Source organism: Mobula birostris, chromosome 4, assembly GCF_030028105.1.
Source record: "Mobula birostris isolate sMobBir1 chromosome 4, sMobBir1.hap1, whole genome shotgun sequence".
Classification (NCBI taxonomy): domain Eukaryota; kingdom Metazoa; phylum Chordata; class Chondrichthyes; order Myliobatiformes; family Myliobatidae; genus Mobula; species Mobula birostris.
The window spans coordinates 64432497-64445140 of record NC_092373.1 but is presented as its reverse complement, the minus strand read 5'-3'; the positions used below and the strand labels follow the sequence as shown (position 1 = coordinate 64445140).

At 39.6% G+C, this 12644-nt stretch overlaps 1 protein-coding gene across 3 annotated transcripts in view; it reads right to left on the bottom strand.

Annotated features, from left to right (window-relative positions):
* Nucleotides 1-12644, bottom strand: part of dock10 (dedicator of cytokinesis 10) — a 289520-nt gene that overhangs the window by 52652 nt on the left and 224224 nt on the right. For all 3 annotated transcript variants that reach the window (XM_072255460.1, XM_072255461.1, XM_072255459.1), the window contains exons 20-28: nt 11505-11628; nt 10965-11086; nt 10429-10515; nt 10083-10175; nt 9372-9490; nt 8249-8318; nt 3284-3397; nt 1683-1757; nt 1173-1319 (exon numbers count right to left, since the gene is read on the bottom strand). In XM_072255460.1, coding sequence (XP_072111561.1) covers nt 1173-1319; nt 1683-1757; nt 3284-3397; nt 8249-8318; nt 9372-9490; nt 10083-10175; nt 10429-10515; nt 10965-11086; nt 11505-11628 — 951 coding nt within the window. The remainder of the gene's footprint in view (nt 1-1172; nt 1320-1682; nt 1758-3283; nt 3398-8248; nt 8319-9371; nt 9491-10082; nt 10176-10428; nt 10516-10964; nt 11087-11504; nt 11629-12644) is intronic.

The following is a 12644-nucleotide window of genomic DNA, read 5'->3' as shown; positions in this document are numbered from 1 at the left end:
GATTGCATTCTACTGAATTTTTACATTCCCAAAAATATACATACTTCAATTTTAAGACATCCTACTGGAATGAGCAAAAAATATAACCGTTTTATAAAAAGATGTAACCGGGTGACCATCGAATCTTATTCATTATCGTTAAAAGTGAACTTAGGCATCCATTCGGGTAATGCTGGAATAGTTGTCTGTGCCTTTAAGTAGAGACGGTGATGTCATTACGCACGTGTGGGGTAGTGGGGAGACCATTTTTGTTTTCTGCAGAAGAAGCTGTGGGGCTTTGGGGTTCAGTTCCTCCCAGAGATACTGAGCATGGTGAGGAACAGTGAGTATTAATTGATGATATCCATGTGAATTCGTTTATGCTTGTTGGGTGAATAGAGAATATCGGTAATTTGACATTTTTTACATGTGGATGCTCTAGATTTTCACGAGTTAAGGCATCGGCGCTGGATAGCGTGACTTGTGCAAAGTTCCTTACCGGACAAGTAGGCCAGTCTTCCTGTAATTTAACTACCAGGCAATACCTTGTAAAAGTTGTGCCAAAGTGAACCTTTTGTCTAACTTTATTCTATCATGACTGATTGTGAGTGTAACAGCGTAACGTGAATGTTTAGTTTCTGTTTGGAAGTTCAGCATGTGTACTAAAAAGTAGTAGACGTCTTAGATGAGATGTATTCGCTCACATTTTCACTGCTATGTATAAGGTACAGGGTTGGGGGGATTCTAATGTTGTTTGTATTGTGTTCTTTCAGAATTGCCACTACTGTATTAGTTCTGTATTAGTTCTGTGCGGTTTGCTTTATGTATTTTTATACCGCATACACAATTCGTCGATACCCAAGGGTGCGGATCAAAAGTTAAGCTGAGATTGTAACGGCAGGAACTGGTTGTAAATTCATTCGTTTTAATACCCTCTTCTGGCAGTAAAACATCTAAAACAGATAAAGGAATTAAAACCCGAAAAATACTTGTTGTCCCGAGTGTGTACTTTTTCCCAGGCTACAAAGAACCAGGTAATTATTTGAAGTGAAAGTGTAAACATGGTATGGAGGTGGTCTAGGATCATATTCCTAAAACTGTAGTTATTTCGCCTTCCCCTCTCTCACCACGTTCTTGTATGGTGACCAGGTTTTAGTTTTGTGTTACGTATTTTCAGCATGACAAAATGTTACCTTTACAAACATGGCAAGATAGTGGTTTGCCTCCTTGGTTTCTTCTTCAAATTCTTTGAAGGATTTGAAAATGAGATCTCCCAAGACTGTCACCAGCTTTTCCGTCGCACTGTGATAGGATGATGGAAACCTCTCAGTACGCTTCAGCTATGCAGTTTAGAGAAAAATAATGAATATGAATACAATGATTTCTCAAAGTCTGTAATTCTGCTCGTCAGAATAGTAAAATTTGTCAACATCAAATTGATCAAGCTTTAGACTATTTTATTAAATCTCAGAGGGTCATTAAATTGATCTTATTCATGGTGAAACAAGTTATTTTAGCAGTTGCAATAAAATTTATTCTTAAATTGAGATGAACAGATGTAATTTTAAGAGAAGCTTCAGTATAACATGCAGTTTTTTTCTTTACTTTTGTTCTTTACATGTTTACTCATTTTGACATATGTACCACAGTACTTTTTAAATATTACTTTGTTGTTTTTATGCATTCTCCCCACATCTCCCTACCTGCAGTCGCTTGTCATCGCCAACCAGATACTGCACCAGTGACTTTATAGCAATTTCAAAGAAGAACCATAGATGCTGAAAAACAGTGGTTAAATCATCAGAATTCTGAAAACTACACAAACTATAAAACAAAAACAGTAAGGTTTCAGAATAAGCTTGATAAATAATTTCTTAATTTCTATTAAGGTTGGAGCATTACACCAACTATTAAACTGATTACGCAATTCAGCAAATAAATAATGGAACAGCCATCCTTGAAAGAAAACATCTCTTTTCTTATTTTCCCACCTAGGAAACAAGGGAGCAGGAAGGGAGCATCTTCATTCAGAGGGTCGTGAGAGTGTGGAACGAGTTGTCAACCCAAGTGGTACATGCGAGCTTGATTTCGATGTTTAAGAGAAGTCTGGATAGGTACGTGGATAGTAGGGGTATGGATGGCTATGGTCTGGATTCAGGTTGATGGGACTAGGCAGCTTAAATGGTTCAGCATGGACTAGATGGGCTGAAGGGTCTGTTTCTGTGCTGTACTCTATCAACAACACTCATAATCTTATCATCATTCCGTAATGATTTTAGTTTGGTTGATGATGAATAATAAACCACCGAATAGAACTGTGCAGTATTATGAAAACAGTTGATACAATGGAGACATAATAATGCAACAGAAATAAGACTAAGTTGATCACTACTATCCTGCCAGTCAAATCTGTGCTCCTTTATACATAGAAGATAAAACTTTTCGTGCCCTAATAATATCATGGTATTTGTTTCAAATGGAAGACCAAAATTATAAAAACATCAAAGCTATCACAAAAGATTGTATTAAATAACAAAAGTGGAATCTCATTAAATTACCATTAACATTAATACAAAAGCAAATTACAATGGATTTGAAAGCCTGGAAAACAAAAAATGATAGATATACTCAGGAGATCAAGCTGCCAGTGTAGAGAAATAATCATTGAATCAACATTAGTCCTAGCCTTTGATAACTTGTGATAAAAGCAAATTTCACTTTTTCTAGATTTGCCAGCGTTGAACTTCAGGATGATATGGTCCTAAATGACAAGGTCCTGTGTAATGGCAGGGTCTCAAATTACATTGCTGAAAGAGGTGGAAAAGTCTATGACAACCAGGTAAATCATGCTGCAGACGTGGCCAGCCATGGAGATATCAAGGGTTTTCAGTGCATTAAAGTGAATGGACCTGCTGCTCCTCTAACATTGCACAGTTTTAGCAGGCCAATTCCCCACAGGTAGATCAAAGTCAGAGCACAGTCGGTGAAACCCATACAAAAGGTGGGCAACATTTTGGGGACTCCTTTGTTCATACTGAAGTCCCAGATATGGGCAACTTAACCTGAGAACTGTCATCAGTTTGGTTTAGAACTGTTGCTGTTTTTTTCTTCAAATTCTAGTTCACTCTCAAGTTGGTGACCTTTCTAAAAAAAAACTGGAATATTAATATTGTTTCTCCTTCTATAGATGCTCTTCAATCTGCTGAAAATTTCCTTCAATTTCTGTTTTCACTATGAATGTCACTATCCAAGTTATTCAGGTTACATTGGCATGAAATATGATTGGTCATTATTCAGGATGTACCTTCATCATCCGTTTAACATCAATGCCATCTGTCAAGACTTCAGTGATGCCTTTCAAAAGCTCTTCATGAATTGTTTTCTGGTTCAATTCAGAGTATTCAGCCTTGAAAACAAACTGCATAAAATAAAGATTGAGAGAGAAATTCAGTCAGCTTCAAACACCTAATAATGGCAACAGCACACAATGGTAGTGAATAAATATATTCAATATTAGTGTTTGTAGTTTTTGAAAGGCTATTTTACTTGAAGAAATCACTATTCCAGGTCTTCACCACGATTACACCTTAAAGGCTAAAACTATCACAATGGGGGGGGGGGCGTTGATGGCGGACCCAAATGCAAGACACAAAAACACTATGTAAGGTAAACTAAATTGAGTTTAATGCTCGTTACAAAGAGAGCAAAGCAGAAGCAGGAATAGCATAATGGACAAGGAATCAGGCCTTGGACTAGGCTGGGACTAAGGGTCTGGGCTAGGAATCTGGAGCCTCTGGAGCCAGGACTTGATACTTGAAGCCTCCGGAGCCAAGAACTCTTCTTATTCACGGTACAGACTCAGACACAGGACATAAAACACTGAGCTGGGAATCCTACTTAGACACAGGATGGAGTCAGGACTCTTCTTGACACAGGGTTAGGACCCTTCCAGGGTACAGGGCCAGGACCCCTTTTAGACGCATGACATGGTTCCGGAGACCACACAACAATGGACAGAACTATAACTGGGCTCAAGTATGCTCCAAGTTGTGGCAAGCTCTTGACTCACCCCAGCGGGTTAATTTTGAGTGACCCGCTCTGGCAAGGGAAGGCGGCTTGCTGGCACTCGATCCGGGAGGGGACTAGGCTTGCTTCAGCCAGATGACATTGGCTCACAGTACCTTCGGTGACTTTTGTTAACGCTCTCGTGCCAAACTGCTGAAAGCCAAAGACTATAAACTGCCGGTTCAGCCAAGAGTAAATTGCCTCCAATAACCAAGCCCGATGGTCACAGGAAAACAGGGAACCAAAGGGAAACAGGGAGTCAATGGTCCGGATCGTAACATAAACAAAGTAAATTTAAAGGGACCTCAATCCGGACCATGACAAAAACACTGCGGCAAGTATCACTCCATTCCCTCCGCTCTGTTTTCTGCCAATCAACTTAAAGATGAAAAATATTCAGTGGTGAGGTAGAAGAGAATATTAACAAATCATGAACACACAAAGAATGCAAACTAATTTAGAAAAGTAAGTTCTAGAAATGAAAACAAATCAGTTCCTCTCATTTATTCTAATTTTCCTTGTTAGTCTTTGTCCAAAGGGATAATTTAATGGCTTCCAAGGAATTGCCAAGTTCAAGAAAATTGGGGAGACATTGAAGCACACCTTCAATAACTCCAAAAGACTGAAGTTGGGTAAAATACTGAAAGGCTTTTATTCGCTGTGCAATACGACCTCCATGGTGAGTGTCTGCCCCCGGACTGAGGGGGAGGGGCAAGGTAAAACACCTTTATACAGGACTCTGTGGGAGGAGCCACAGGGGCAGTCAGCAGAGGGGCGTGTCCAGACAGTTAACCCAGTTACAACATATATATATGGTTTACCACAGACATACAAAGAACATATCAAAATCACACAATCATTTTATTCAGGTCACCAAAAGGAAATATTGTTACAACATCAGCTTATGCTTCCATAAAAGTAAGCAAAAGGGAAGATAATACTGGGGTTCAGTACGGAATACAATAATTTCAGTTTGCTTGCTATCTCTGTTAGAACCAGAGAGACATGATGGACTACTCCAAACAAGCACTCCAACCTAAGAGTGGCTTCAGGCAAAGTCCGAAGTGGTGATGTGTGCTTCATGACTAACTCATTGTGGTGCATCAACATGGCATTTCTCTCAGTCTTGCTCCCCTGACCTGGAACACCTGGGAATCAAGTGTCATCCATTTTATCTGCCGAGGGAGTTTTCTGCTAAAATCCTGGTTGTATAGCAAACTGATCATGAAGGAGCTGAGAACTGTGATCAACAGGCTCACGAGATACCACACCCCAATGCCTTCTTCATTCTGGCAGGGAACTTCAACCAGGCCAGCTTGAAGGGATCTCTAATGAACTACCACAAACATGTCACTTGAGGAACCAGAGGAGCCAACACACTTGACTACTGTGGCACCACCATCAAGAATGCTTACCACGCATACCTGCACTTTGGCAAGTCCAATCACCCAGCTGGACTTCTACTCCTGGCATATATGCAGACTGAAGATCATAGCACCAGTGGTGAGGACCATGAAGGTATCATCAAAGGAGGTTGAGGAACACTTACAGGACTGTTTCGAATTGGTGGACTGAACCATAATCAGGGATTCACCTTCAAGTCTAAATGAATATGCCACAGTTGTCATCGACTTCATCAAGACCTGTGTGCCTTTAAAAACATACTGGACATACCCAAATCAGAAACCCTGGATAAACCAGAAGATTCACAGTCTACTTAGGGCTAGGTCTGTGGTGTTCAGGACTGGTGATCCAGAATTCTACAAGAAGTCCAGGCACGCCCTTTGGAAGGCCATTCTAAGAGCAAAAAGGAAATTCCCTGTGAAGGCCGAGGCACAATCCGATGCATGACAGCAGTGGCAGGGTTTGCCTGCCATTACTTCCTATAAGGTGAAGCCTAACAAATAAATGCTTCGACGCCCAATGAGCTCAACACTTTTTATGTGCGTTTTGAAAGCAAGAGGAAAACTACATCTGTGCGTATCCCCAGAGCATATAGGACATTGCGATCTCTGTCTTGGAGGCTGATATCAGAACATCGTTCAGGAGAGTGAACCCTTGGTTCTGATGGCCCTGACGGTGTACCTGGCAGGGGAATGAAAACTATTGCCAATCAACAGCCTGGAGAGTTCAAGGGCATCTTCAACCTCACTGCTGCAGTCAGAGATTCCTATCTGCTTTAAAAGGGTATCAATCATTCCTGTGTCCATGAAGAGCAGGATGCATTGCCTCAACATCTATTGCCCTGTAAGTACTTACATCCATTGTCATGAAGTGCTTTGAGGGAATGGTCATGGCAAGAATTAACTCGTGCTTGAGCAAGGACCTGGACCTACTGCCACACCAGGTCTACAGCAGATACAGTCTCATTGGCTCTTCACTTGGCCTTGGACTACCTGGACAACAGTAATACCTACGTCAGATTTCTTATATATTGATTGCAGCTCACCATTCAATACCATCAGTACTAATTAACACAATTCAAAACAAGGCCTCTTTTCCTCCTTCTGCGACTGGAGCCCTGACTTCCTAATCAGGAGACCACAATCAGTGCAGATCGGGAAAAACACCTCCTTGCTGACAATCAACACTGGCACACCTCAAGGAAGTGTGCACAGCCCTTTGCTCTACTCTCCCTACACTCATGAATGTGTGGCTAGGTACAGTTCAAACACTATCTGTCTGATGGTGACTCCACTATTGTTGGCAGAATTTCACATGATGACAAGGAGGTGTACAGGAGTGACAGAATGGTTGTTGAGTGGTGTCACAACAATGATCTTGCATGCAATATCAGCGAGACCAAAGAACTGATTGTGGATTTCAGGAAGGGAAAGTCGAGAAAACACACACTAGTCCTCATCAAGGTGTCAAGGTGAGCAGCTTCAGGTTCCAGGGTGTCAATATCTCAGAGGACCTATCCTGAACACAACATACTGATGCAATCACAAAGAAGGCACATCAGTGGCTATCCTTCATTAGGAGTTTGAGGAGATTTGGAAGTCATCAAAGCCTCTCGAAATTGTTTACAAATGTACCATGGAGAACACTCTGACTGATTACATTACCACCAGGCTCTAATGCACAAATTCAAAAGAGGCTGTAAAAGGCTGTGGACTCAGCTAGCTCCATCATGGGCACAAGCGTCCCCACCATCAAAGACATCTTCAAAAGGCAACCATCATTAAGGATCTTCACCATCTAGGACATGCTTTCTTTTCATAGCTACCATCAGTGAGGTGGTACAGGAGCCTGAGAACATTTTAGGAACAGTTTCTTTCCCACAGATTTCTGAGAGTTCCATGAACCCAACCTCACTATTCCTCTTTTGCACTATTTATCTATTTACTTTATCCTGACTGTAACAGTAATTTTTGACGCATTGCACTCCACTGCTACCACAAAACAAGTATTTCATAAAGTACGTCGGTGATAATAAACCTGATTCTGATTGAGAATTGGTCATATCTGCTTTAGGTTTCATATCTGTAACATGTATTTTCTCTTCATTGCCACTGCTTGACTGGCTGATTATCTCCTACAGCTCTAACCTGCCTCACACAGCTTTGACATGCCTTAGAATTCTTTTTTCTATAACTTCACTTGTTTATGTCTCAATCAGGTGGCTTCTTGCCATGATAATCTGTCTACCTTATCAGAAATATTTATTTTCTCCTATTCATCCCTTTCCTGCTCGCTCAAAATCTGAAAAACAACTTGTTTTCTCTCTTTTACAGTTCTGATGAAGGGTGTTCTACTTGAAATATTTACTTGAATTCTCTTTTCTCAGGTCCTGAGCTCAGTATTCCATTGTTATACCAATAAAACTAAGAAGTTCAGACCCTTTCCAGATGCATCTGCCAGCACTGGTCCCACTGAGGCCTAAATGACAAATTTTAATGTAAAGACTGAAAGTGCATTGCAAATACTTACAGCTTTTTAAAGCCTCAAAGAGCTTTTACTCCCAGACGCAATCATTTATTTTTAAATAGCTGCAGTCAAGTTTGACAGCTGCTAATGTGATTTCCAACTCCCCTTCCAGAGAGCTGCTAATATGAAGTCCCAAGCAAGGCCCAGAGAATCAGTTTTGCTTTCAAAATAAATTTAGTGACAATATATATAAATGTATATTTCTGCATACATTTTGAGTAGCAAAATAGATAATCAGCATTATAACTGGCATTACTTTGTCAATTTTTTCTACCTTAATGTATGAGCGGAGATAATTGTCTAGCTGTTCTTCATTGCACTTGGCAACAATGTCAACAATAGCCCTTGAAAAAGAAAATGAATGTTTTAGTGCACAGCAAGGTGTTGTACATCAGACTTTGAGGCCTTTGTTTCCAGATCCCAACAAACACTGCTTTAATAAGACATTGGATAGTTTCTTGGGATGGCATGCCAAACATTTAAAAATCCCCCAACCCTGGCTTTCATTCCAGCCATGACTGTGAAGGCCTAAAGCCAAATTCTAAAGTGATTGTCTGTATTTCACAGGCAAAAATGCAGACAATTAACAATCAAATGTTTTCAAATTTAACAACAGAAATGCCTTTGAAGTTTAAGCATGAGCACAAGTGTTTTCATTTGAGAGGAGAACTGTTCACAAGGTGTGAATGGGTCTTCCAAGTAATGAGAAATTGATTCCCAACCCTCACTAAAGGTGCAGAGGGGTGCTGGGCACAGAGCAATGGCATTACTGTTACTTGTAATCAACCACGTTCAGAGAAACTACACTGGATTGGACTACAACCATGGGTTTTAAAAGACTGTAGTAAAGGTCCATCTTAACCTGAATCAATATCTATTTCTGCCATTGAAGCCATGGCTATGGATTAAATGTCTCCACTTCCAGTGAAAAACATTTTTTCTTTGACCAGGGTGTGGTATTGAGTACTCCAAAACATTTTGTATATCTATGATGCCCTATCTTTTGTTGAACATGTGCTGTGCCCACACCTAATCTAGGCATTGCAATCTGTCCACTACTGTATACCTGGAACAGCAGCTCAGAAACAGCATGTTTGAGCTTCTGACATGGTGGGAGATTATGTATCTCTGGTGGCACTTCTCAAGTGACACTTGGTTATAAGATTTCACTCTTCCAAAGGCATGGGATTCAGAACTATGTGCACTTCTGGAATTCCTAATCGGCAACAGTTCATGACATGGACTAGCAGTACCCAGAGAGACTGTGGTACACATATTCTATCATTGTTCTCAAAATGAAGCTGCAGTCATTTAAAAGATTATTGCTTAATGTGTTACATAGCTGTATGGTTGAAATTAGACTTATTTTGATAAATCAGCAGCTTTAATACACTTACCTGATGGTGGCAGTAGAAACTAGATTTTCTTCAGTCTGTACTAAGTTATTGAGCAGCTGATTCAGAAGAACAGGAAGGAAATGCACAATCACGTGGATCTTTTCTATGCCAAGAAGACCCTGAAATGATCAAAAATAGCTTAAAAATTAAAATCTTTCATACACATGGTTAGCAATAAGCCTAGGTAAGTTAAGAATCAGTCCCACATTATAATATTATTGGTATTACATTTAACTGGATGCTAACTTTACAGGGCTGCAGTCTATTTCAAAGCAGATCACTTACAGGCAAAAATGTCTCTGCTTGTTAACATGATTTCATACAACTCTTTCAGCTTTATTTACATCTTTCATGTAGGTAGGTGACCAAAACTGCACAGAATACTCCAAATTAGGCCTCACCAATGTCTTGTACAATTTCAGCACGACGTCCCATCTCCTGTACACAATTCTGATTTATGAAGGTCAATGCGCCAAAAGTTTTCTTTATGATCTTACCTGCCAGTGATGCCACTTTAAGTGAACGATGGACTTAAATATATTGATGTTATTTATGAACAATATTATTATTTCCAAATTTAGGGGATTAATAGTTATTTTCTTTACATTCTGAAACAACAATTGAAGTATTAAAAATACATATAGCTTTTAATTGTCCTTAATTATGCAATTATTTCAATTTTACATCTAGTTGAAATTTGAATAATCAAACCTCTGTGCTCCTGATAAATTCTGAAGATGAAGTCTTTGATTCTCCACTTTCTATTTTTTGGCACTCCTGAAAGTAGTTATGTAGTCTTTCCTCCTAATAAAAAGAAACAGAATGCAGACATTCTTAATCTTACCACATGGAAAGGGCTGGTTTTCCATCAAATATCTCTAGACAGCGAGTGGGACATTTATGGGTCCACAGATCTTGATTTTTTTTATTTACCACATAAGTGAATTTAAGGGAGTTTGTTACTATCAGTTGTTCCTTACTGGGAACATTCGATTAGGGAAAGGTAAACTGAAGGATGAAAAGTACATTCACGGTGAAGTGTCACGTTGGTTCATACCTGCGTATAGATTGTAGATACAACATGCACAAAGACTTTGAAGAGTGGCTTCCCTCCATCAACCCACTTAACATCAGGTCCATTTGTCTGTGTAAAAATCAAACATAGATTAGTGACCTCACTTGATTCCTTCCTCTTTCGGTCATATCTCCCCATCTCTAGTGTATTCCTCCTCTCTGTTAGGAACTATTAGGAAGAAATAGCCTTAAGTAGTCGAAGTGGCTCAAAAGTCATATCATCCTCATTAGCAAGCTGTCTAAGAATGACCAACTGGGTGTCTAAAGCTCACGTTCTAATACGAGTGAGACTCAAGGCCCAAAATTTTATGAACCTGACACTTCCGTTCTAATGCAGAGATCATATCTTACAGCCAGTTAATGCAAACTGGTTTCTGGAGCCTGAATGTCAGAATGCACACATTTGTACCTTCCCTTATCCATCCTTGTCATTAATTCTTGTTTCCCATAAGGAAAGTGTTATAGATATTCACCATTCTTAATCCTTTGGGTTGAATGATAACTTTCCTTTGTTCTTACCTTCCCTGGTGTCATGTTTTGATAACTGAGATAGCCAGCTGGAAGACTGGCTGCTACAAGTATGGAATGCTCTAGTGATGCAAGTCTGCCATCTTTCAAGAGAGGGAGCCAGGCATATCCAACTGCAGAGTAGAGGGAAAAGAAGTAAAAACGTTGATCTTCATATTGCCGGATGATGTAAGGTAATGTTCATACATGTTCTATATTAAGCAAAGTACTTCAGCAAACTATTTTAATAGTCACATTTTGCTTGACTCAAAATTATTCAATATTCTTTCCATTCACAGGTCCATTATAAAGATATAAATCTGTAAAATACATGTTCTTTCAAGCTAGCTCCATTCGATTTTTACTAAACACTATTTTCCCTCTCTAATCTAATCTGATACCATTTTCACAGACTAATTATCTGCTGCTTCCAAGCATCTACAAAATTTAATAAGAATCTAATACTTCTACAAAAGAAATCTGACCTTTAAGTTGTAGAGTTTTAGAAGAAAGAGCTTATTAAAGGAAGGCATGACAAATCAGATACTTCACCCTGTGTTTCTAATGCTTCTTTCTTTTTGGAGCCACCTTTTGTAGCAAGGTCACAACTGATGTGATAAAATGAAAAAAGAATGTGATGTTTCTCATTCAGCTGAGTTGGAAGTTCAATTTTCACCTGCAAATTAGAAGTACAAAAATAGTTTTCAATGTTCACCTCATCCTTACTCAACAGGTCTCAGGATTGTATTGCATCTGAACAAACTGGAATCAACCCATCTCCAGAAATGGCGGCCTACACTTGGTGAGGGGAAGTGAGGCTTCGAAGCTGGATAGGCCTCTGTTTGTAGCCCATTGCAGACAACAACCTCAGAACACCCTATCAGCCTTGGACAGGACAGGAGCTAAAGTTAGGGGCATACCTTTACTTCGTAGGCTGTGTGCCTACTTAAAAACAATTAATATTTGTATTAAAACCATATTTAAAATGCAAGTGTAATAAATGGCATTAGATAATTTTAAAAAAAACAAATTTTCTTCCTATATTCAACTTGGGATTTCCATCTAAATTACAGGGGATCTCCTATTCCACAACAAAACTTGCTGGCGTAAAATCAGAGGGGACTCTCTAGCAAGATGGCGCAAATTCCCACCGACAAACACCACATTGCAGGTCATAGAATGAGCAGAACAAAATATATACCAACGTCTGTCTCACAGCAGATCCTGGACTTACAGATCATCTGCATTGGCTGGAACTTGTTTGGAGGGACCTGCTGAAGGCTAGTGGTGCTCTTGAGAACATCAACCAGCACAACTGGCCCCAAAGTAGCTCACTCAAAGAGAAAACAATCTAAAACTATCCTCATAATGCAGCTGGAACTTACACCTTAAAACGTTCTTGCTTGATTTCTTAATTCAGAAATCTGTTTTACTTTTATTGATTACTCTGAAGGTCACTGTAATCCTCACTGAAGTCAATCTCAAATTCTCTTTTCCTTAGCTTAATATTAAACGTCATTCCAGATTTATACTTAACATACCTTTTGTTATCTTTTAATATCTGTGATCCCTCCTTAGTTACCTCATCTCACAATTGTTAGTTGTACCTATGAATGACAAACTCTCACCCCTGATCTCTCTAACTGACCACAATCTCCGAGTCTGGCCCATTCGCCTTCCTATCACCTTGGA